The sequence below is a fragment of the Sphaeramia orbicularis genome, chromosome 18 (assembly GCF_902148855.1).
Source record: "Sphaeramia orbicularis chromosome 18, fSphaOr1.1, whole genome shotgun sequence".
Taxonomy (NCBI): Eukaryota; Metazoa; Chordata; class Actinopteri; order Kurtiformes; family Apogonidae; genus Sphaeramia; species Sphaeramia orbicularis.
In genome coordinates, this window is record NC_043974.1 from 37,527,511 (window position 1) to 37,553,558 (window position 26,048).

The following is a 26,048-nucleotide window of genomic DNA, read 5'->3' on the forward strand; positions in this document are numbered from 1 at the left end:
TTGTGAAAGATAATATACAGTGAAAACAATCTCCTGAAATCCTCTACAATAATTACCAAAATGTGATGTTAATAGAATTTCCTGATGCTGCAGGTCTCACTTCATTAGAATTACTTGTACTTGTTTTCTATTCAGGTCCATGGTGGTCAGTGGAGGGCAAAAACGAGGAGAGAGGAGTGAGCGGTGTGTCGTACCTCAGAAAACTCTACGTGACTGTGAACGGAGTGACTGTGACACTGATGAAGGCCAGGAGGACACTGGTCAGTACTGGGAACACTTACACAAATGTACATACGGACCACTATCAAGACCAAATATAAGCATTAAACCTGCTGCACACACATCTCCCTTCATCTGTCAAAATCATCTTAGAGATTAGTGAAATTAAGAGTATTTTTGAAAACGGAGATATTTTGCTGAGTTCTTTCCTATCGTTGGCACGACGACAGGCAAGCGCACCAAAAACGAAAGTTTCTAAAAATTCCGGCCGAAGTGGAGAATTTAGCAGATCTCCATTTTTGTGTTTGTGTGTAAACAGAGGGAAACTCGAAAACAGAGTTTCTCGAACAGACATCACAGTTTTCGTAGGAAATATTCTACCAAGTTCACATGTGATGATACAGTTTAGAGGAAGAGGATGGGGCTGATAAGTGAAGTTACAAGTGTTAAATGAGAAAATAAGGAAGTTTGGTATTGAATGTTAGCATCTTAGCTAATTATTAAATCCGTCAGACAACAATTTTGACATCAGTCCAAAACAGCTGATCTGCAGCATAAGTGGAAATGTGTGTAAGCATACCTAAGTAAGCTGGAGAATTGAGAGAATATTGATAAAATGGTTTTGCATCTGGCCTTGTGAACAGCCATATGTCACAGTATGTATGAACTGAGAACTGAGCATCACCTCTGTTGAGAGCTACCACTTAAATCTCTGTTTTGCATCAAATAAAGTAACAGAAAATGAAAAATGTGAAATGCAGAAATGGTCCAAACATGTAAACTTTCCTCTCCAGGTGAATGGTCTACGTGTAGCCCTTCCACACTCGCCTTCCCCTTTCATTTCTGTCAGTCTCGCTGGTCAGTACATCACAGTCCAGACACCTTTTGGGCTTCAGGTGCGCTGGGATGGAAACCACTACGCCCAGATTACAGTTCCCAGGTTGGTGTGGATTACACTAATACCCAGAACACTATGATGCTATAAAAACTATTGTAGTTTTACTCACATATATATAGGCTGATTTTGATGTACTATTTTAGTAAACCCCCAACATTTTCATTTTTATTAACCTTTATTTAACGAGGAAAAGTCTTGTTGAGATTAAAAAGTGTGTCCTGGCCCAATGATAGAGATTTTATTCATATGCCCATACTAAAAAATGGAGTTAAAACGCATAAAAAGACATAAAACTCATTGGACCAGTTGTGCAATTTTGTTGCACAACTGGTGTAATGACAATAAAGCCTATTCTATTCTATTCTATTCTATTCTATTCTATTCTATTCTATTCTATTCTATTCTATTCTATTCTATTCTATTCTATTCTATTCTTTCTGTTCTGTTCTATTTTCTATTCTATTCTATTCTATTCTATTCTATTCTATTCTATTCTATTCTATTCTATTCTATTCTATTCCTTTCTCTTCTCTTCTCTTCTCTTCTCTTCTCTTCTCTTCTCTTCTCTTCTCTTCTCTTCTCTTCTCTTGTATTCTATTGTATTCTATTCTATTCTAATAAAAGTCACTTCTAAAACCGTACATAAAACACTAAACTAATACATATTAAACACCATCAATAATTCAAAAGGTACTAAAAGTATACAACAATGTTCCTTAAAAGCATAGATTTAGAATTGTTTCAGATGAGATTTCTTTGGTTTTTATTTATAGACTTTCATTAAAAGGCCAAACTATACTTTGTCTTTGAAGTCCTCTAAAGACTTCCCTGTCATTTTTTTTATCCCCTCGTCTCATTGCCTTTACAGCTCCTACCATGACCAGATGTGTGGTCTCTGTGGTGACTATGATGGGAACCCAAACAATGACTTCACCAAACCAGACGGCTCTCTGGGAGCAAACGCCAATGATTTCGGCAACAGCTGGCAGACAGAAGAGGATGAGGATGCCTCGTGAGTGAACGCACTTTAGTTTGTGCTATAACTTAAAAATGTATATTAATTTAAATAAATAATAGGAAAAAGAATATACTAGTCAAATTTATAACTTGCTGTCATAATTCTCCAGGACACACAAAATGAAATTAATCTAATGCTGTTGTGTATTAATCAGATGCACCCCTGGCACCAATCCTGATCCAGAGTGTGACCCTAGTCTAGAGGCAGAGGTGGTGAAACCAGAAAAATGTGGCAAAATCAAGGATCGCGCAGGACCCTTCAGGTGAGAAAATGACTTTCACTAAACACTGTCGGTTTAGTGGAGTCGTACTTACCCTATAGTGAGTAAGTACAATATACTACATATCATCACAGATTCTGATGCATGTGCACACATGTGTATGTGTAATTACAATAATACTAAATACCTTGATATATTTAAAAGCAGACAAAATATATTTTGAGTGGGTTGATACAGATTTTTCATTATCGTATTGTGTGTATAAATATTTGTTCCTTAACAGCCAAAAAAAAAGATTTTTTTCAAACAGCAATTTCCATGTATGGGTTTCAATTTTGTATCATATTTGATACATCAGGTCTCAATGCTCAAATATTGTTATTTTTGAACAAACAAAAACATAATATAACACAAAGATGTCTAACAAATTGGTAATTCCTTTTCAAATTTGTCAAAGTTCTTCCTTCTTCCTCATTAATGACAGTCTTGCAGTGTCACTGGAAAGGCCTCTGGTGAATGAATTCCTCCCACTGGTGGATTATCTGTGTATTGGATGTATCTAATTGTATACATCAGGTTTTTCAAGAAAAAATATCACACTGATCATGTAGAGGGCTTCAAAACTCCTGTATCAAATATGATACGTTTGGAGTTGTTGGGTTAACATGCACAAATATATTCTTCATACCCCAGGTTCAGAACCACTGGTGTAGTATATTGTACTTACACACTGTTTGTACAGACTTTTTTTCCTGCTACATATCCCAAGGCCTTCTTTCTGTCCTTCTGTGACCTCACTGTGTGATGTTTTTCTAGGGAGTGTATCAATGTCGTGGATCCTACTCCGTTCTTCCAGAGCTGTGTGTATGACATGTGTCAGTTCAATGGTCAACAGCAGGTGTTGTGTGACCAGCTACAGGCCTACACTGACGTCTGCCAGAGAGCAGGAGCCACCGTCCACCAGTGGAGGACTCCAGACTTTTGCCGTAAGTCCAGGTTATTAGATAATTAGGATTCAGACTTCATTCGCTCTGTGTCTCTAACTCAGGGGTGTCAAACTCATGTTCTTTCAGGGGCCACATTCAGACCAGTTTGATCTCTAGTGGGTCAGACCAGTAAAATAATAACATAATAACCCTTAAATAAAGACAACTCCAAATGTTTCCCTTTGATTTAGTGCAAAAACTCATCTCTTCAGAATAGCTTACCCACCATAAGCTTTCCCCTCCATTTTGCATTCTCATTTTTATGTATTGCAATTTTTCTTTTATCAATTTGTTTACTTCTTTGTATTTTATGCATTATCTGTTTTATCCTCTGCTGTACAGTGTCCTTGAGTGTCCTGAAAGGCGCTTATAAATAAAATTTATTATTTAATAAAAAAAAGATTAAATTATGAAAATACTTACATTTACTAACTATCCAAACAACAAAGATGTGAATGACTTGAAAAAACTTTAATTTATTAGAAAATATAAATGCAATTTTAACAATATTATGCCTCAGGTTTTTATTTATTTGTGCATTACGGATCAGATGTACAAACCGATCCAAAACATTTAGTAACAGGAAGAATATTGTTAAAATTGCTCTTCATTTTCTTTAGACATTTCAAGTTGGTCATATTTGTTCAGATTATTCACCTTTTATTGTTAAAGGATCCTTTGTTTGTGTAAATATTTTCAGAATTAAATGGGGTTTTTTTTGCATTAAATATACATATAATTAAAGAAATATACATAATTGAGTGCAAAAATATTATTATTAAAATGATGTGGTTATAATGTGGAAAATCAGCATCTCTCACTAACATTTATCTTTTCATCCTTCACAGTTCATTTTCAGCTCCTTTATCAGTTGCTGTGGTTCATCTTATTTCTCTGTCTTCTTCATCTTCAGCCCTCCTCATTAGCACCACCCACTCCTCTTGCTCCATCCGTCTAAACTCCTTCTCTCTCTCCATGCAGCCCTGGCTTGTCCACCCAACAGCTCCTACTCTTTGTGCGTCAGCTCATGTCCAGAGACCTGCCTGGGTGCTGTTGGACCGCCTGGTTGTGAAGATGTGTGTGTGGAGGGATGTGAGTGTAACCCAGGCTTCATCCTCAGTAATGACAAGTGTGTGGCACTGAAGGACTGTGGATGTGTGGACACCAGTGGAACATATCATCCTGTGAGTAGGAGCATCTTTTAAGTATCATCTGAGAAGGCACTCTTTAAATATCTGAGCAGGTCCTGATAGGTAGGTAGGTAGGTAGGTAGGTAGGTAGGTAGGTAGGTAGGTAGATAGATAGATAGATAGATAGATAGATAGATAGATAGATAGATAGATAGATAGATAGATAGATAGATAGATAGATAGATAGATAGATAGATAGATAGATAGATAGATAGATAGATAGAACAATTAAAATAGAATACACAACAGTAAACACACTAAACATAATAAATTAGAAGTAGAAAAACAACTAGTAAAAAATCTGGACAATCAAGCTGTGAGGTGCAACAATAAACTGTATTGTGCAAAGTAAAAGTGGACATGTTCAGTGGGGAACAGGTGCATAAATAACCTTAAAGTGTATAGTGGAAATAGGTTTATGACTGGGTTTGTATCAGAGGGCAGAATTATTGTAATAGTAGAAATCATGTACCTTGTATTGAAAGGCTTGTGCATCAAACTGATATCTAATATGTATTTGCGTCCTTCAGATGGGTGATGACTGGTACTTGGAAGGTTGTGAACAGAGGTGTATGTGTCACAGTGGAGGTTTGATCCAGTGTCACAATACCAGCTGCAGACCCACTGAGAGCTGCCAGTTACACAACGGAGAGTATGAATGCCGTCCAGGACCAACAACACCAAAACCATCAACTCCAAACCCAACTACACCAAAACCAACAACTCCAGGACCAACTACACCTACGAAACCAAGTATGATTCGTGATTCACACAAATGTATAATTCATAATTATATTCTGCATGAGAAATACAATAGAAACATTACACTTTACCCATAAGCTTCCCATCTTTAACACACATTTCTCTATTTCTTACCCATCTTTCTGATTTTTCCACAACAGAATGCCCCCCTAATGCAGAATACATAGACTGTGGTCCTGCATGTGTCCCAACATGTAAAGAACCTTCTACAAACTGTACTGGCTCTTGCATCACCGGGTGCTTCTGTAAACCAGGGTTTGTCTTTAGGGGGCGCTACTGTGTCCCCCTGGAGAGTTGCGGTTGCCTGGATGACCAGAACAACTATTATGAGGTCAGGGGTCCTGTTTAACAGTTTGTTTTTTATGGTATGGTATCATCAGTCAGAAAGGGATCCATTACTGAATTTTGTTTCAGCCAGGTGAGATTGTTTTTGGAGATGGCTGTTCCAAGCTGTGCCGCTGTGCAGGAAACTACACTTTGGAATGCGTAGATAACTCCTGTGACCCCACTGAAGAATGCCGTGAGATTAATGGGGTTTCTGGTTGTTATCCTAAAGGTAATCATTTCATAATGTGTGATAACTACACAAACATGTACAGGCACAGACTAATGTATATTAGGCTTCAAAGGTATTATATCCAATACATAGCATCTCTTGACATGCAGTGAATCAATTGTATAATTTCCTATGATCCCTGTGACATATTAATGTATTCATGTGCAAATTAGCATATTAGTAAAACATGTTTTTAACAAACATTTTCTCATGTCATATCCATCTAGATACATCCACATGTATAGCATCTGGTGATCCTCATTACACCACATTTGATAAGAAAAAATACAACTTCATGGGAAACTGCAGCTATTTAATGACTGCACCCTGCAACAAAACATTTCAACCATACTTTGAAGTCCACGCTGACAATGAAAACCGTTACAACAAGCCAACCATCTCCTACTTGAAGGCTGTCCATGTATATGTGCACATGGTGAAGATTTCAATCCTTAAAGGTGGCACTGTGCAGGTAAGAAATAAGGGGAGAAACTGACAAAAAAGAATAAAAGCATTTTTGGTTAAGAAATCACTTGAGTTCTCTGCAGAAAACCTCAGATTGAACATTGACTCTTTAAAACCTGATGTGTCATGGCTGATACATGCTCTGCATATGCAGTTTGGATGGTTGTAACTGTTTCACTTTTTGTGCAATTGTAAAAATTCCAGTGGTTTCTGAAACTTGAGACATTGTGCTTTATAGGTTTTATTGGGTCATTATGGTAATTTCACTCATGTCTGTACTAGAAACTGGAGAAGCCATTTTAGCAGAATTATAACATGCAGTACATTGTAAGAGATTGCTACATTTTGAAAGATCTGGGGAAAAAAAGTGCTCTGGAAAAATGGGCAAACATACTCAATCACATATTTTTTTAACCTTTTAAAGATTTCTTTTTCTTTTTTGTCAGACAGATGGAAAAAGGTAGATTTTTTTTTTTACTTTGACATGTTTTGACTACAACCTGTAGCCTTCTTCAGAAGGGTCACTTGATGTTGTCACAAAGGGGAAAAGAAAGGACTCAGATGCTCAGTACTGAAGGGAGAAAAAATAACAAGTTTATTTTACAAAAATGAAAACCAGACAATAAAAAACCTAACACAAAAACTAAAGCAGAAACAGAGTCCATAAAAAACATACAAATCCTGGGTCAGAGTCCGTGGATGAATATGGATAAATGTCCAGGCTATGGAAAGGAGTGAGGAGAAATGGACCAGCGCTGCATGGCTGCAAACCAAAGCCTTAAATAGGCTAAAGATAATTGGCTGCAGCCACGCAGCGCCAGCAGGTGAGTCTAATGATGAAAATTAGAAAAACGGAAAAACTGAGGGTCACACAGGCATGACCAAAAGGGAGGAGCTGAGAGTCACATAGGCACAGATCCATGACCAAGAGGGAGGGGCTGAGAGTCACACAGGCACAGATCCTGACAGATGTTACTGTAACATGTCATTGTGAGATATTTTATCCAGGTTTGCCAGGTTGGCCGAAACATGTCAAGGTGAAAAAAATCAACCTTTTTTCCATCTGTCTGACAAAAAACAAACAGAAATCTTTGTAAGTTCAATAGACGTTATGAACCTAATTGGACGTCTAACCTTTTAGTTGGTCAAAATAAGAAAAAAAAGTTCAGGTGGACCATTTTAGGCTTAGGGTTTAAAGGGTTAACACAATTACTAATCCTATTGAATCCTATTGAATCTTAACATAGTCATAAACTGTGGGAGATTGTTTCTGTTTCCTCAGTAATGATTCAGGAATGATTAATGTGCTTCTCCATTACAGGTGAATGGTACTAATGTAAATCTGCCAGTCAATCCAGCCCCTGGTGTCTCTGTGTTCAAGTCTGGAAAACACTACACTGTGTCTATGGACTTTGGTGTGACTGTTCGATATGATGGTAACCACTTCATGGACATAAAAGTGACAAAAGAGTGAGTGAAAACAGAACAGATGTTGTCACTGTCACTCTGGTACTATACTTTGAAAAAACTTACAATTTTGATGTTTGCATTACTAACTGTAGAACTGGCATTAGAACTCAAGTAGAAAAAATATGAAAATATCAGATTCACTCAGTTTTAACTGTTATCTCTCCTACATTACTTCATTTTTAATTAACCCATTAAGTGATGCTCTGTGATGACGTGATGATGTTTTGGGACAATGTTCCACATTTTTATTCTAATGACAATACATGAACACATAGTTGTTAGACAGATCTAGATCCAAGTGTTACACAAATTTTAACGAAATTACAAAAAAAAAAAAAATCAGCAAAATAAATGTAAATTTTTATGTGTTCCCTCTCATTGCTATCATTTGGATATTTTACTATAGAAGCAGGTTGTCAAACTAGCTTTACATTTTAAAGGATGAGCTGAGAATAACTATAATTTGTCATTATCAAGTTCTTTCCCTTCAGTGTCTGATTCATCATTTTTAATGATATGAAATAAATCAACCTACAGTGGCATAATTTTGTAATTTTCCCTATTGACACTTTTCCTTTTCTCCCAAGTATAAAAAGTGTTGGCATTGTATTATTTCATTCTAACCACATTTTTTGACACAAACTGAAAAAAATAGCTTGTGATACACTAAAATCACATGAGAAATGTGGAACTTTAGTGTCCTTTTATTGCACTTATTTAGGATGGTAGTTGGGAAAATTCCTTTCAAATAAATTGCTTCACATTTGAACGGTTTTAACTCAGGCCTCACTTATAAAATATGAATGTATTTGAACAGACCATATGTTGTTTTTTTGTGTGTGTTATCTCCAGCTTTCAGAGTAAACTATGTGGACTGTGTGGAGACTATGATGGAAATGCCAAAGACGACTTCCGCAAGCCTGATGGATTACTGACCAACAATGCAAATGAGTTTGGCCACAGCTGGAACACTGATCCAGAGTGAGTATTTCTACTTCTCATCTCATGATTGTGAGGACATGTTGCCCACACAGCCACACAACACCTGTTTACAGACACAGTGGGTTTACCTGAGTTGTCTTTGATCGTAGGTGTAATAAGAAACCAAACACCACGTTCCCTGGTTGTGATGAAGAAGAGCAGGATTTGTATGAGAGCTCTGGATACTGCGGCATTCTCCTGGACAAAAACGGTCCTTTTGCTGTCTGCCATCGTAAAGTCAACCCCAATGTAAGAGACTCTACTCAAATTAACACATCTACAGAGAGATGCAGTGAAAATTCATGATATTTATGAACATGTAACGCTTCTTCTTCATATGAAATTTGTTGCCTTCTTGGGACAAAAGGGTGGTGGCTTTCTTTTAAATGCTCCACGCTATCATTTAATAGTACCAAAGCTGGCTAGCATAGCATAAAATGTACCCAAATGTTTATAACAGGTTCCGAAAGTCAACATGGAAACTGCATACAAAAAGCTGTGTCACTGATACGGCAGGTGAACAGTAAATCATATGAAATCAATCAAGATAAACTGCCCATATTAACCCATAAAGGACCCAGTGTCACTTTTCAGGCACTTTCCAAATTAATTTTTCCTCTATATTTAACCTTCCTTTAGTGATTTAGCATCATTTATTGTAAAATTATCTACTATATTTTGTGTTTTTTCAGTGCAAATCAGGTATTTTCCTAATTTAATTCACTGATCATGTAGATGTTGATAAAAGCTCTGATTAAAGTTCAGGGATGTTACATCAGAAACAGTTAAAACTGAAGAAACAGTGACTTTTTCAGTAAAATAGATCACTAACTGAACATAAACCAAGTGTGTCTATCCACTGTCATTGATCCAACTCCATGGGTTTTACTGGTGAGTCAGTGTTGTAGAAGATGATGGTGTTTCTACTGTAACTATGGAGCCTCTGAACGTCCAAATGGGTCATATCTGATGACCATGAAAAGATGAATAACTGTATTTTACACCAATTATTTCTATGGATTGATAGGATTAATGGATCAACAGGTGTTAAACAGTTACATTAGATGGTTTTGGTTGAAGGTGGATGGTCTTTATGAGTTAAGTCAATGACTAAAATGTTACACCCACACAAAAATAAAATGAGCCTTAATAACTTCAAGCATTCAAAACCGTTAAATAAAAATAAAAAATAAAGCATAACAAATAAAAAGGAAAAAACGGACAAACAAATGGTGGTTTTAAGTCATAGTAGCAGCCAATAAGTGAGGATAATAAGTATGAATTTCAGAACAACATTATTAAGAGTTGTAACTCATCACTAAACGTGGTTATGTGTCCATGTCAGAACTATTTCAGGGACTGTGTATTTGATCTGTGTGAACTGGATGGAGCCAAACCCATTCTGTGTGAAGCCATCGAAGCATATGTGAATGAGTGCCAAGACCGTGGAGTGGACATCGGAGCCTGGAGGAATGAAACCTTCTGCCGTGAGTGTTGGATAAGTCTGTAGAAGATGAGGTGGAAGATAATCTGTAGGTAGATGAACAGACATAATACAAAACATTGGGGAAAAAATAAAACAAAACTAAAATAAACAAGAAAAGCACTCGGAGAGTACAGACCTCCGCCAAGACAGATCTGCCTCTCATGCTTGTTTGTTTGTTAGCAAGATAACTCAAAAGGTTATGGAGGCAAGCCCCCCCTCCCCCCGATCACCACCAAAATTTAATCATTTCTTCCTTGTGCCAGTATCAACATTTCCTGAAAATTTCATGAAAATTCCTCCATAACTTTTTGAGTTATCTTGCTAAGAAACAAACAAACACGCACACATGCATGCACACAAACACACAAAGCAAAGTGATCACAATACCTCCTGGTGGAGGTAAAAAATAGAATAATAGAAAAAGGAACAACTGTTGTGGCTGAAAGGGAGTAGGAAGAAGTCACTGCTTATCCAGTCCTACCCCCCGATTCCAGTCCTCAGACTGTTAGTGCGTAATCACATGTTATACAACATAAGATTGTGATTATCCATAAACACACCCCTACAAACCTGTACACCCACACACATACAGACATATACACATATACATACACACCAATGTTGAAGCCACACATTTCTACAGGGGTGTCTGAAGTGTTGCTGTAGTTAATATGATAATTATGATTACTTGATCTGATCTTGCATTTCCCTCTCTGCCTCCCCAGCTCTGAAATGCCCCCCAAACAGCCACTACGTGCCCTGTGCCGCCCCCTGTCAGGACACATGTGCAGGGAAGCCTACACACAACTGTGATGGGCCCTGCTCTGAAGCCTGTGTGTGTGATCCTGGATATGTTCTGAGTGCTGGCAAATGTGTCAAGAAGAGTTCATGTGGTTGCAAACACACCAACGGCCAGTATTATGAGGTAAAATGTAGTGGGTCAGACTGACAGGCTGCCAAGATATGTGTCTGCTCACATAAAGTCGACATGCATAATATAGACCATGACCACATGGTAGACATGTTCCTCTGATGTTGCGTTCAGGATAAGAGGCTCAAATGTTGCTCTTAAAGGGGTCATATTTAGCTAAACCCACTTTTATTAGTCTTTGGTTCATTTATTTGTGTATTTGGACCCTAATAGTTTAAAAAAATGTTTGAATTTGAATCCTCCAGGTGCTGCAAAGTTATTTTTATATTCATTTTGGCAAAAATCGAGTGGATTTCTACAACCTGTTTTAATTCCTGCTTAATTTGTTACGTTTTATGACTAGTTACGTCATGAGATTTGCGCATATAAACTTAGATCCGATTACCTAAAATGTTCAGCTGTTGGTTGTATTAACAAACGCAAGTGGCTGGACGGGACAGAGAAGTACAGAGGGGGTGGGGTGTGAAGTGGTTCATTTGCATTTGAAGGGCCAGCGCTCAAAACAACATTTCTTTTCAGTGTGTAACAAACAAGAGTTAGCAACTGAATAGACAATTTGCAGAGAAAATGTAGTTAAGCCATTGACTGGATAGATAGATAGATAGATAGATAGATAGATAGATAGATAGATAGATAGATAGATAGATAGATAGATAGATAGATAGATAGATAGATAGGTAGGTAGGTAGGTAGGTAGGTAGGTAGGTAGGTAGGTAGGTAGGTAGGTAGATAGATAGATAGATAGATAGATAGATAGATAGATAGATAGATAGATAGATAGATAGATAGATAGATAGATAGATAGATAGATTTACTGATCCCAATCTGAGAAATTGCAGTGCAGTAACAGCATTTCCCACAGTCAAAAATACAATACAAGAAATAAAAATAGAACATATAAGCAAATACACTGTACATAATAAATTAGCAGTAACAGTACGGTGAAATGCCTCTCTTCGAGCTCACACAGTCCAAATGTATATGTTTGTGTGTCACAGCCTGGACAGGAGTTTTATGTGGAGAACTGTCTGCTCAAGTGTAAATGTGAAGCACCTTTTGTAACCTGTGTGCCCTCGGACTGTCCTCCAATGCATGAGTGTAAAGTACAGGATGGAGAGCTGGGCTGTTACCCCACCGGTAAGTTTACATCAACCACAGCAGTAAACAAGAAAAGCACTCGGAGAGTGCAGACCTCCGCCAAAAGAGATCTGCCCCCCCTCCGATCACTACCAAAATGTAATCATTTCTTCCTTGTGCCAGTATCAACATTTCCTGAAAATTTCATGAAAATCCATCCATAACTTTTTGAGTTATCTTGCTAACAAACAAAAAAACCCACATGCACACAAAGCAAAGTGATCACAGTACCTCCTGGTGGAGGTAACAATTAGAAATAACTCAAATAACTGTGGTCAACTTCAAAATGTGTCACATAATCTTTGTTGGGGGGAGTAAGTGGTTTATTCATCACTCAGTCATCAATATTTACAATGTATGTAAAATATCTGTGGGGTGATGATCATTTCTAGCTGAAGGTCGTCCTCTGTCTGTGCAAGTTTTGTGTTTAAGAATGTCAGCATCTGTTTGCTTATTGTGTTCTGTCTGCATCATGTTGTGTGCATGTGTCTCTTTCAGGCTCTCAGGACTGTGTAGTTTCTGGAGATCCTCACTACAACACATTTGACAAGAAATTCTACAGTTTCATGGGAACATGTACCTACACACTAGCCAGACCCTGCAGGAACAACACAGGTAGGAGCACAGAGACAGAAGTCGCTTTTCCATTGGACATATGTGCAAAACTTTACCAATATTTACTAAATGATGAAAAAACAGAAGTGAGTAATGTCAGTTTTTCCATTAAATCACAAATGTGATGATTTGTTTATTTATTTTCGCGAGATGACATGTGAAGTCATTCCATAAACATGGCATTGAACATAAATATCTGTTGTTTTGAATCTAGAATGCTCATAAAATTAAATAATTCTTGTGTAAATCACTCAACACTACTGATATCATAGGGTTATAATCTGGACTAGGGGTATACTTTGGTTCCTTTTCCTTCCATAACTTTGTGAAAGATAACATACAGTGAAAACAATCTCCTGAAATCCTCTACAATAATTACCAAAATGTGATGTTAATAGAATTTCCTGATGCTGCAGGCCTCACTTCATTAGAATTACTTGTACTTGTTTTCTATTCAGGTCCGTGGTGGTCAGTGGAGGGCAAAAACGAGGAGAGAGGAGTGAGCGGTGTGTCGTACCTCAGAAAACTCTACGTGACTGTGAACGGAGTGACTGTGGCACTGATGAAGGCCAGGAGGACACTGGTCAGTACTGGGAACACTTACACAAATGTACATACGGACCACTATCAAGACCAAATATAAGCATTAAACCTGCTGCACACACGTCTCCCTTCATCTGTCAAAATCATTTCACAGTTTAGTGAAATTAGGTGGCCGTTTACACGTAGTATTTTTGAAAACAGAGATATTTTGCTGAGTTCTTTCCTATCGTTTGCACGACGACAGGCAAGCGCACCATAAACGAAAGTTTCTAAAAATTCCGGCCGAAGTGGAGAATTTAGCAGATCTCCATTTTTGTGTTTGTGTGTAAACAGAGGGAAACTCGAAAACAGAGTTTCTCGAACAGACATCACAGTTTTCGTAGGAAATATTCTACCAAGTTCACATGTGATGATACAGTTTAGAGGAAGAGGATGGGGCTGATAAGTGAAGTTACAAGTGTTAAATGAGAAAATAAGGAAGTTTGGTATGGAATGTTAGCATCTTAGCTAATTAGCTTAACAGGATCTTCGTGAATTAGTACTTGATTTCATAACCATTGTTTTGATAACTTTTGATCGTCTAATAATTTTTTCCACAACTGTATGTTACATATTTTCAACACTTTTAATTTCCATCAGACAGCAATTTTGACATCAGTCCAACACAGCTGATCTGCAGCATAAGTGGAAATGTGTGTAAGCATACCTAAGTAAGCTGGAGAATTGAGAGAATATTGATAAAATGGTTTTGCATCTGGCCTTGTGAACAGCCATATGTCACAGTATGTATGAACTGAGAACTGAGCATCACCTCTGTTGAGAGCTACCACTTAAATCTCTGTTTTGCATCAAATAAAGTAACAGAAAATGAAAAATGTGAAATGCAGAAATGGTCCAAACATGTAAACTTTCCTTTGCTTCTCCAGGTGAATGGTCTACGTGTAGCCCTTCCACACTCGCCTTCCCCTTTCATTTCTGTCAGTCTCGCTGGTCAGTACATCACAGTCCAGACACCTTTTGGGCTTCAGGTGCGCTGGGATGGAAACCACTACGCCCAGATTACAGTTCCCAGGTTGGTTTGGATTACACTAATACCCAGAACACTATGATGCTATAAAAACTATTGTAGTTTTACTCACATATATATAGGCTGATTTTGATGTACTATTTTAGTAAACCCCCAACATTTTCATTTTCATTACCCTTTATTTAACCAGGAAAAGTCTTGTTAAGATTAAAAAGAGTGTCCTGGCCCAATGATAGAGATTTTATTCATATGCCCATACTAAAAAATGAACTTAAAACACATAAAAAGACATAAAACACATAACACCAGCTGTGCAATTTTGTTGTACAACTGGTGTAATGACAATAAAGCCTATTCTATTCTATTCTATTCTATTCTATTAAATCTCACTTCTAAATCCATACTTAAAACACTATACCAACAACATACCTATAAAACACAATCAGTAATTTAAAAGGTACTAAAAGGATGCATCAATGTTCCTTAGAAGCATATATTTACATCATTTTAGAAAATGATATTTCTTTGGTTCTTATTTATAGACTTTCATTAAAAGGCCAAACTACACTCAGTCTTTGAAGTCCTCTAAAGACATCCCTGTCATTTTTTTTATCCCCTCGTCTCGTTGCCTTTACAGCTCCTACCATGACCAGATGTGTGGTCTCTGTGGTGACTATGATGGGAACCCAAACAATGACTTCACCAAACCAGACGGCTCTCTGGGAGCAAACGCCAATGATTTCGGCAACAGCTGGCAGACAGAAGAGGATGAGGATGCCTCGTGAGTGAACGCACTTTAGTTTGTGCTATAACTTAAAAATGTATATTAATATAAATAAATAAATAGGAAAAAGAATATACTAGTCAAATTTATAACTTGCTGTCATAATTCTCCAGGACACACAAAATGAAATTAATCTAATGCTGTTGTGTATTAATCAGATGCACCCCTGGCACCAATCCTGATCCAGAGTGTGACCCTAGTCTAGAGGCAGAGGTGGTGAAACCAGAAAAATGTGGCAAAATCAAGGATCGCGCAGGACCCTTCAGGTGAGAAAATGACTTTCACTAAACACTGTTGGTTTAGTGGCGCTCCCCTGCTTGTGTCTTGTTACAAGCCAACACCACCCCCCAAATCCGGTACCCACACACATGCACCAAAAGAATAAAGTGATTCCTTTGAAACCTTTCCTTGTTAAAATAAACGTAAATTACAGTTTACAGCTTTGTCATAGATCTCCTCCTGTTTTTCAGATATCAATTTCCATGTATGAGTTAATTTTCTATTATATTTTATACATCATTATACATCGTCTCAATGCTGAAATATTATTATTTTTGAACAAACAAAAACATAGTATAACACAAACATGTCTAATAAATTGGTAAATCCTTTTCAAAATTGTCAAAGTTCTTCCTCCTTCATTATTAATGACAGTCTTGCAGTGTCACTGGAAAGGCCTCTGGTGAATGAATTCCTCCCCCTGGTGGATTATATGTGTATTGCATGTATTTTATTGTATAGATCAGGTTTTTCAAGAAAAAATATCACACTGATCACGTAGAGGGCTTCAAAACTCATGTATCAAATATGATACGTTTGGCATTATAGGGTTAACATGCACAAATATATTCCTCATATCCCAGGTTCAGAACCACTGGCATAATATATTGTACTTACACACTGTTTGTACAGACTGTTTCATTCCTGCTACATATCCTGAAGCTTTCTTTCTGACCGTCTGTGACCTCACTGTGTGATGTTTTTCCAGGGAGTGTATCAGTGTAGTGGATCCTACTCCGTTCTTCCAGAGCTGTGTGTATGACATGTGTCAGTTCAATGGTCAACAGCAGGTGTTGTGTGACCAGCTACAGGCCTACACTGACGTCTGCCAGAGAGCAGGAGCCACCGTCCACCAGTGGAGGACTCCAGACTTCTGCCGTAAGTCCATGTTATTATGTAATTAGGATTCAGACTTCATTCGCTCTGTGTCTCTAACTCAGGGGTGTCAAACTCATGTTCTTTCAGGGGCCACATTCAGACCATTTGATCTCAAGTGGGTCAGACCAGTAAAATAATAACATAATAACCCTTAAATAAAGACAACTCCAAATGTTTCCCTTTGATTTAGTGCAAAAACTCATCTCTTCAGAATAGCTTACCCACCATAAGCTTTCCCCTCCATTTTGCATTCTCATTTTTATGTATTGCAATTTTTCTTTTATCAATTTGTTTACTTCTTGGTATTTTATGCATTATCTGTTTTATCCTCTGCTGTACAGTGTCCTTGAGTGTCCTGAAAGGCGCTTATAAATAAAATTTATTATTTAATAAAAAAAAGATTAAATTATGAAAATACTTACATTTACAAACTATCCAAACAAATAAGATGTGAATAACCTGAAAAAACTTTAATTTATCACAAAATATAAATGCAATTTTAACAATATTATGCCTCAAGTTTTTTATTTATTTGTGCATTATGGATCAGATGTACAAAAAGATCCAAAACATTTAGTAACAGGAAGAATATTGTTAAAATTGCTCTTAATTTTCTTTGGACATTTCAAGTTGGTCATATTTGTTCAGATTATTCACATTTTATTGTTAAAAGATACTTTGTTCATGTAAAAATTTTCAAAGTTCAATGTTTTTTTGCATTAAATATACATATAATTAAAGAAATATACATAAATGAGTGCAAAAATATTGTTATTAAAATGATGTGGTTATAATGTGGAAAATCAGCATCTCTCACTAACATTTATCTTTTCATCCTTCACAGTTCATTTTCAGCTCCTTTATCAATTGCTATGATTCATTTTATTTCTCTGTCTTCTTCATTTTCATCCTTCCTCATTAGCACCACCCACTCCTCTTGCTCCATCCGTCTAAACTCCTTCTCTCTCTCCATGCAGCCCTGGCTTGTCCACCCAACAGCTCCTACTCTTTGTGCGTCAGCTCATGTCCGGAGACCTGCCTGGGTGCTGTTGGACCACCTGGTTGTGAAGATGTGTGTGTGGAGGGATGCGAGTGTAACCCAGGCTTCATCCTCAGTAATGACAAGTGTGTGGCACTGAAGGACTGTGGATGTGTGGACACCAGTGGAACATATCATCCTGTGAGTAGGAGCATCTTTCAAGTATCATCTGAGAAGGCACTATTTAAATATCTGAGCAGGTCCTGATAGGTAGATAGATAGATAGATAGATAGATAGATAGATAGATAGATAGATAGATAGATAGATAGATAGATAGATAGATAGATAGATAGATAGAATAATTAAAATAGAATACACGACAGTAAACACACTATACATAATAAATTAGAAGTAGAAAAACAACTAGTAAAAAATCTGGACAATCAAACTGTGAGGTGCAACAATAAACTGTATTGTGCAAAGTAAAAGTGGACATGTTCAGTGGGGAACAGGTGCATAAACAACCTTAAAATGTATAGTGGAAATAGGTTTATGACTGGGTTTGTATCAGAGGGCAGAATTATTGTAATAGTAGAAATCATGCATCTTGTATTGAAGGGCTTGTGCATCAAACTGATATCTAATATGTATTTGCGTCCTTCAGATGGGTGATGACTGGTACTTGGAAGGTTGTGAACAGAGGTGTATGTGTCACAGTGGAGGTTTGATCCAGTGTCACAATACCAGCTGCAGACCCACTGAGAGCTGCCAGTTACACAACGGAGAGTATGAATGCCATCCAGGACCAACAACACCAAAACCATCAACTCCAAACCCAACTACACCAAAACCAACAACTCCAGGACCAACTACACCTACGAAACCAAGTATGATTCGTGATTCACACAAATTTATGATTCATGTTTGTATTTTCTGCATGAGAAATACAATAGAAACATTACACTTTACCCATGAGCTTTCTTGTCTTTAACACACATTTCTCTATTTCTTACCCATCTCTTTCTGATTTTTCCACAACAGAATGCCCCCCTAATGCAGAATACATAGACTGTGGTCCTGCATGTGTCCCAACATGTAAAGAACCTTCTACAAACTGTACTGGCTCTTGCATCACCGGGTGCTTCTGTAAACCAGGGTTTGTCTTTAGGGGGCGCTACTGTGTCCCCCTGGAGAGTTGCGGTTGCCTGGATGACCAGAACAACTATTATGAGGTCAGGGGTCCTGTTTAACAGTTTGTTTTTTATGGTATGGTATCATCAGTCAGAAAGGGATCCATTACTGAATTTTGTTTCAGCCAGGTGAGATTGTTTTTGGAGATGGCTGTTCCAAGCTGTGCCGCTGTGCAGGAAACTACACTTTGGAATGCGTAGATAACTCCTGTGACCCCACTGAAGAATGCCGTGAGATTAATGGGGTTTCTGGTTGTTATCCTAAAGGTAATCATTTCATAATGTTTGATAACTACACAAACATGTACAGGCACAGACTAATGTATATTAGGCTTCAAAGGTATTATATCCAATACATAGCATCTCTTGACATGCAGTGAATCAGTTGTATAATTTCCTATGATCCCTGTGTTACTTTTTTTTGACACATTAATGTATTCATGTGCAAATTAGCATATTAGTAAAACATTTTTTAACAAACATTTTCTCATGTCATATCCATCTAGATACATCCACATGTATAGCATCTGGTGATCCTCATTACACCACGTTTGATAAGAAAAAATACAACTTCATGGGAAACTGCAGCTATTTAATGACTGCACCCTGCAACAAAACATTTCAACCGTACTTTGAAGTCCACGCTGACAATGAAAACCGTTACAACAAGCCAACCATCTCCTACTTGAAGGCTGTCCATGTATATGTGCACATGGTGAAGATTTCAATCCTTAAAGGTGGTACTGTGCAGGTAAGAAATAAGGGGAGAAACAGACAAAAAAGAATAAATGCATATTTGGTTACGAGGTGGTACGTGGTAAGACATGGTAATAAATCACTTGAGTTCTCTGCAGAAAACCTCCTATTGAACCTTAACTCTTTAAAACCTGATGTGTCATGGCTAACACACCCTGTGCATATGCAGTTTGGATAGCTGTAACTCTTTCACTTTTTGTGCAATTGGAAAAATTCCAACGGTTTCTGAAACCTGAGACATTGTGCTTTATAGGTTTTATTGGGTCATTACCGTAATTTCACTCATGTCTGTGCTAGAAGCTGGAGAAGAAGCCATTTTAGCAGAATTATAACATGCAGTACATTGTAAAAGATTGCTAAATTTTGAAAGATCTGGGGGAAAAAAAGCTGCTCTGGAAAAATGGGCAAACATGCTCACTCGCAGCATATTTTCTAGCCTTTTAAAGATGTCTATCTTTTTTTGTCAGACAGATGGAAAAAAGGTTGATTTTTTATCTTGACATGTTTTGGCTACAGACAGTATAGTACAGACAGTATGAACCTAATCGGATGCCTAACCTTTTAATTAGTCAAAATAAGAGGGTTTAAACCCTTTAAGGGTTTAAAGGGTTAACACAGTTACTAATCCTACTGAATCCTATTGAATCTTAACATAGTCATAAACTGTGAGAGATTGTTTCTGTTTCCTCAGCAATGATTCAGTAATGATTAATGTGCTTTTCCATTACAGGTGAATGGTACCAATGTAAATCTGCCAGTCAATCCAGCCCCTGGTGTCTCTGTGTTCAAGTCTGGAAAACACTACACTGTGTCTATGGACTTTGGTGTGACTGTTCGATATGATGGTAACCACTTCATGGACATAAAAGTGACAAAAGAGTGAGTGAAAACGGAGCAGATGTCGTCACTGAGACTGCATTTTGTGTCCCTCTGGTGCTATTCTTTGAAAAGACTTACAATTTTGATGTTTGTATTATTAACTGTAGAACTGGTATTATAGTTCAAGTCAGATTCACTCAGTTTTAAGTGTTGTTATCACTCCTTCATTACTTCATTTTTAATTACACCCATTAAGTGATGCTCAGTGCACACAGATGTGACTTGGCTTGGATTTTTGTGCGCTCTCTCTCATTGCTGTCATTTGGATATTTTACTATAGAAGCAGGTTGTCAAACTAGCTTTACATTTTAAAGGATGAGCTGAAAATAACCATAATTTGTTGTTATCGAGTTCCTTCCCTTCAGTGTTTGATTCATTATTATTTTTAATGATATAAAATAAATCAACCTACGGTGACATAATTTTGTAATTTTCCCTATTGACACTTTTCCTTTTCTCCCAAGTGTAAAAAATGTTGACATCGTATTATTTTATTCTAATCACATTTTTTTCCACAAACTAAAAATAAAAAAAAATAGCTTGTGATACACTAAAATCACATGAGAAATGTGAAAATTTTGTGTCCTTTTATTGTTCTTATTTAGGATGGTAGTTGGGAAAATTGCATTCAAATAAATTCCTTTACATTTGAATGGTTTTAACACCTTACTTATAAAATGTGTTTGAACAGACCATATGTTTTTTTTTGTGTTATATCCAGCTTTCAGAGTAAACTATGTGGACTGTGTGGAGACTATGATGGAAATGCCAAAGACGACTTCCGCAAGCCTGATGGATTACTGACCAACAATGCAAATGAGTTTGGCCACAGCTGGAACACTGATCCAGAGTGAGTATTTCTACTTCTCATCTCATGATTGTGAGGACATGTTGCCCACACAGCCACACAACACCTGTTTACAGACACAGTGGGTTTACCTGAGTTGTCTTTGATCGTAGGTGTAATAAGAAACCAAACACCACGTTCCCTGGTTGTGATGAAGAAGAGCAGGATTTGTATGAGAGCTCTGGATACTGCGGCATTCTCCTGGACAAAAACGGTCCTTTTGCTGTCTGCCATCGTAAAGTCAACCCCAATGTAAGAGACTCTACTCAAATTAACACATCTACAGAGAGATGCAGTGAAAATTCATGATATTTATGAACATGTAACGCTTCTTCTTCATATGAAATTTGTTGCCTTCTTGGGACAAAAGGGTGCTGGCTTTCATTTGAATGCTCCACGCTATCATTTAATAGTACCAAAGCTGGCTAGCATAGCATAAAATGTTCTCAAATGTTCATCACAGGTTCCAAAAGTCAAACTTTATACAAAAAACTGTGTCACTGATAGGGCAGGTGAACAATAAATCATATGAAATTAATCAAGATAAACTGCCCATATTAACCCATAACGACCCAGTGTCACTTTTCAGGCACTTTCCAAATAAATTTTTCTCTATATTTAATCTTCCTTAAGTGAGTTAGCACCATCTATTGTAAAATTATGTTCTGTATTTTATGTTTTTTTCCATTGCAAATCAGGTATTTTCCTAATTTTAATTCACTGATCATGTAGATGTTGATAAAAGCTCAGATTAAAGTTCAGGGATGTTACATCAGAAACAATGAAAAATGAAGAAACAGTGACTTTTTCAGTAAAATTTATCATTAACTGAACATAAACCCAGTGTGTCCATCCACTGTCATTGATCCAACTCCATGGGTTTTACTGGTGAATCAATGTTGTAGAAGATGACAGTGTTTCCACGGTAACTACGGAGCCTCTGAACGTCCAAATGGGTCATATCTGATGACCATGAAAAGATGACAAACTATTTTACACCAATTATTTCCATGGATTGATAGGATTAATGGATCAACAGGTATTAAACAGTTACATCAGTAGATGGTTTTGGTTAAAGGTGGATGTTTGGGTCTTTATGAGTTAAGTCAATGACTAAAATGTTACACCCAGACAAAAATAAAATGAGCCTTAATTACGTCAAGCATTTATAACTGTTAAATAAAAATGAAAAATAAAGTATAATAAATAAGAAGGAAAAACCGGACAAACAAATGGTGGTTTTAAGTCATAGTAGCAGCCAATAAGTGAGGATAATAAGTATGAATTTAAGAACAACATTAATAAGTGTTGTAACTCATCACTACACGTGATTATGTGTCCATGTCAGAACTATTTCAGGGACTGTGTATTTGATCTGTGTGAACTGGATGGAGCCAAACCCATTCTGTGTGAAGCCATCGAAGCATATGTGAATGAGTGCCAAGACCGTGGAGTGGACATCGGAGCCTGGAGGAATGAAACCTTCTGCCGTGAGTGTTGGATAAGTCTGTAGAAGATGAGGTGGAAGATAATCTGTAGGTAGATGAACACAGCACACAATCTGTTTGCCATGGATAGTGCTGTGACAGTTAGTAAGTCAGTTTAGTTTATTTCAGACACAAACATAATACAAAACATCGGGGGAAAAAAATCTAAACCAAAATAAAAAATAGAATAATTGAAAAAGGAACAACTGTTGTGGCTGAAAGGGAGTAGGAAGAACCCACTGCTTATCCAGTCCTACCCCCCTGATTCCAGTCCTCAGACTGTTAGTGCGTAATCACATGTTATACAACATAAGATTGTGATTATCCATAAACACGCCCCTACAAACCTGTACACCCACACACATACAGACATATACACATATACATACACACCAATGTTGAAGCCACACATTTCTACAGGGGTGTCTGAAGTGTTGCTGTAGTTAATATGATAATTATGATTACTTGATCTGATCTTGCATTTCCCTCTCTGCCTCCCCAGCTCTGAAATGCCCCCCAAACAGCCACTACGTGCCCTGTGCCGCCCCCTGTCAGGACACATGTGCAGGGAAGCCTACACACAACTGTGATGGGCCCTGCTCTGAAGCCTGTGTGTGTGATCCTGGATATGTTCTGAGTGCTGGCAAATGTGTCAAGAAGAGTTCATGTGGTTGCAAACACACCAACGGCCAGTATTATGAGGTAAAATGTAGTGGGTCAGACTGACAGGCTGCCAAGATATGTCTGCTCACATAAAGTCTACATTACATGCATAATATAGACCATGACCACATGGTAGACATGTTCCTCTAATGTTGCGTTCAGGATAAGAGGCTCAGATGTTGCTCTTAAAGGGGTCATATTTAGCTAAACCCACTTTTATTAGTCTTTGGTTCATCTATTTGTGTATTTGGACCCTAATAGTTCAAAGAAAAGTTTGAATTTGAATCCTCCAGGAGCTGCAAAGCTATCTTTATATTCATTTTGGCAAAAATTGAGTGGATTTCTACAACCCGTTTTAATTCTTGCTTAATTTGTTACGTTTTATAACTAGTTACGTCTCAACATTGGGACATATAAACTTCGATCTGATTACCTAAAATGTTCAGCTGTTGGTTGTATTAACAAATGCAAGTGGCTGAATAGGACAGAGAGGTACAGAGGGGGTGGGGTGTGAAGTGGTTCATTTGCATTTAAAGGGCCAGCGCTCAAAACGACCTTTCTGGTGTCATTACTCAGAAATAGGGTTGAAGATGGACCTGTGGAGTTGAACTAATAAAGAATTCAGACCCAAGCGTAGCATTTACAATTTATGTAGACCACAGGGAAATGATTTAAAATGCATAATTCCATTTAAAAAAACAAAATATTACTCCTTTAAAGGGACATTATAACTGCTGTTTTCAGTGTGTAACAAACAAGAGTTAGCAACTGAACAGAGAATTTGCAGAGAAAATGTAGTTAAGCCATTGATTGGATGGATGGATGGATGGATGGATGGATGGATGGATGGATGGATGGATGGATGGATGGATGGATGGATGGATGGATGGATAGATAGATAGATAGATAGATAGATAGATAGATAGATAGATAGATAGATAGATAGATAGATAGATAGATAGATAGATAGATAGATAGATAGATAGATAGATAGATAGATAGATAGATAGATTTACTGATCCCAATCTGAGAAATTGCAGTGCAGTAACAGCATTTCCCACAGTCAAAAATACAATACAAGAAATAAAAATGGAACATATAAGCAAATACACTGTACATAATAAATTAGCAGTAACAGTACGGTGAAATGCCTCTCTTCGAGCTCACACAGTCCAAATGTATATGTTTGTGTGTCACAGCCTGGACAGGAGTTTTATGTGGAGAACTGTCTGCTCAAGTGTAAATGTGAAGCACCTTTTGTAACCTGTGTGCCCTCGGACTGTCCTCCAATGCATGAGTGTAAAGTACAGGATGGAGAGCTGGGCTGTTACCCCACCGGTAAGTTTACATCAACCACAGCAGTAAACAAGAAAAGCACTCGGAGAGTGCAGACCTCCGCCAAAAGAGATCTGCCCCCCCTCCGATCACTACCAAAATGTAATCATTTCTTCCTTGTGCCAGTATCAACATTTCCTGAAAATTTCATGAAAATCCATCCATAACTTTTTGAGTTATCTTGCTAACAAACAAAAAAACCCACACGCACACAAAGCAAAGTGATCACAGTACCTCCTGGTGGAGGTAACAATTAGAAATAACTCAAATAACTGTGGTGAACTTCAAAATGTGTCACATAATCTTTGTTGGGGGGAGTAAGTGGTTTATTCATCACTCAGTCATCAATATTTACAATGTATGTAAAATATCTGTGGGGTGATGATCATTTCTAGCTGAAGGTCGTCCTCTGTCTGTGCAAGTTTTGTGTTTAAGAATGTCAGCATCTGTTTGCTTATTGCGTTCTGTCTGCATCATGTTGTGTGCATGTGTCTCTTTCAGGCTCTCAGGACTGTGTAGTTTCTGGAGATCCTCACTACAACACATTTGACAAGAAATTCTACAGTTTCATGGGAACATGTACCTACACACTAGCCAGACCCTGCAGGAACAACACAGGTAGGAGCACAGAGACAGAAGTCGCTTTTCCATTGGACATATGCGCAAAACTTTACCAATATTTACTAAATGATGAAAAAACAGAAGTGAGTAATGTCAGTTTTTCCATTAAATCACAAATGTGATGATTTGTTTATTTATTTTCGTGAGATGACATGTGAAGTCATTCCATAAACATGGCATTGAATATAAATATCTGTTGTTTTGAATCTAGAATGCTCATAAAATTAAATAATTCTTGTGTAAATCACTCAACACTACTGATATCATGGGGGTATAGTCCGGACTGGGGGTATACTTTGGTTCCTTTTCCTTCCATAACTTTGTGAAAGATAATATACAGTGAAAACAATCTCCTGAAATCCTCTACAATAATTACCAAAATGTGATGTTAATAGAATTTCCTGATGCTGCAGGTCTCACTTCATTAGAATTACTTGTACTTGTTTTCTATTCAGGTCCATGGTGGTCAGTGGAGGGCAAAAACGAGGAGAGAGGAGTGAGCGGTGTGTCGTACCTCAGAAAACTCTACGTGACTGTGAACGGAGTGACTGTGACACTGATGAAGGCCAGGAGGACACTGGTCAGTACTGGGAACACTTACACAAATGTACATACGGACCACTATCAAGACCAAATATAAGCATTAAACCTGCTGCACACACGTCTTCCTTCATCTGTCAAAATCATCTCACAGTTTAGTGAAATTAAGAGTATTTTTGAAAACTGAGATATTTTGCTGAGCTTGTGCCTATCGTTTGCATGACGACAGGCACGCGCACCAAAAATGAAAGTTTGTAAAAATTCCGGCCAAAGTGGAGAATTTTGCAGATCTCCATTTTTGTGT

The 26,048-nt window shown here is 37.5% G+C and overlaps 1 protein-coding gene across 1 annotated transcript in view; it reads left to right on the top strand.

Moving 5' to 3' along the window:
• zanl (zonadhesin, like) overlaps positions 1-26,048 on the top strand; it is a 68,032-nt gene that overhangs the window by 8,173 nt on the left and 33,811 nt on the right. The window contains exons 13-47 of the mRNA XM_030162122.1: positions 136-260; positions 1,014-1,159; positions 1,986-2,129; positions 2,290-2,397; positions 3,172-3,341; positions 4,323-4,525; positions 5,062-5,197; positions 5,425-5,624; positions 5,708-5,849; positions 6,077-6,321; positions 7,636-7,784; positions 8,637-8,765; positions 8,876-9,014; positions 10,111-10,252; positions 10,977-11,176; positions 12,181-12,319; positions 12,818-12,934; positions 13,393-13,517; positions 14,404-14,549; positions 15,142-15,285; positions 15,447-15,554; positions 16,277-16,446; positions 17,424-17,626; positions 18,091-18,226; positions 18,459-18,658; positions 18,742-18,883; positions 19,123-19,367; positions 20,103-20,251; positions 20,973-21,101; positions 21,212-21,350; positions 22,447-22,588; positions 23,088-23,287; positions 24,448-24,586; positions 25,085-25,201; positions 25,660-25,784. Of these exons, the coding sequence (XP_030017982.1) occupies positions 136-260; positions 1,014-1,159; positions 1,986-2,129; positions 2,290-2,397; positions 3,172-3,341; positions 4,323-4,525; positions 5,062-5,197; positions 5,425-5,624; positions 5,708-5,849; positions 6,077-6,321; positions 7,636-7,784; positions 8,637-8,765; positions 8,876-9,014; positions 10,111-10,252; positions 10,977-11,176; positions 12,181-12,319; positions 12,818-12,934; positions 13,393-13,517; positions 14,404-14,549; positions 15,142-15,285; positions 15,447-15,554; positions 16,277-16,446; positions 17,424-17,626; positions 18,091-18,226; positions 18,459-18,658; positions 18,742-18,883; positions 19,123-19,367; positions 20,103-20,251; positions 20,973-21,101; positions 21,212-21,350; positions 22,447-22,588; positions 23,088-23,287; positions 24,448-24,586; positions 25,085-25,201; positions 25,660-25,784 (5,393 nt within the window). The remainder of the gene's footprint in view (positions 1-135; positions 261-1,013; positions 1,160-1,985; positions 2,130-2,289; positions 2,398-3,171; positions 3,342-4,322; positions 4,526-5,061; positions 5,198-5,424; positions 5,625-5,707; positions 5,850-6,076; positions 6,322-7,635; positions 7,785-8,636; positions 8,766-8,875; positions 9,015-10,110; positions 10,253-10,976; positions 11,177-12,180; positions 12,320-12,817; positions 12,935-13,392; positions 13,518-14,403; positions 14,550-15,141; positions 15,286-15,446; positions 15,555-16,276; positions 16,447-17,423; positions 17,627-18,090; positions 18,227-18,458; positions 18,659-18,741; positions 18,884-19,122; positions 19,368-20,102; positions 20,252-20,972; positions 21,102-21,211; positions 21,351-22,446; positions 22,589-23,087; positions 23,288-24,447; positions 24,587-25,084; positions 25,202-25,659; positions 25,785-26,048) is intronic.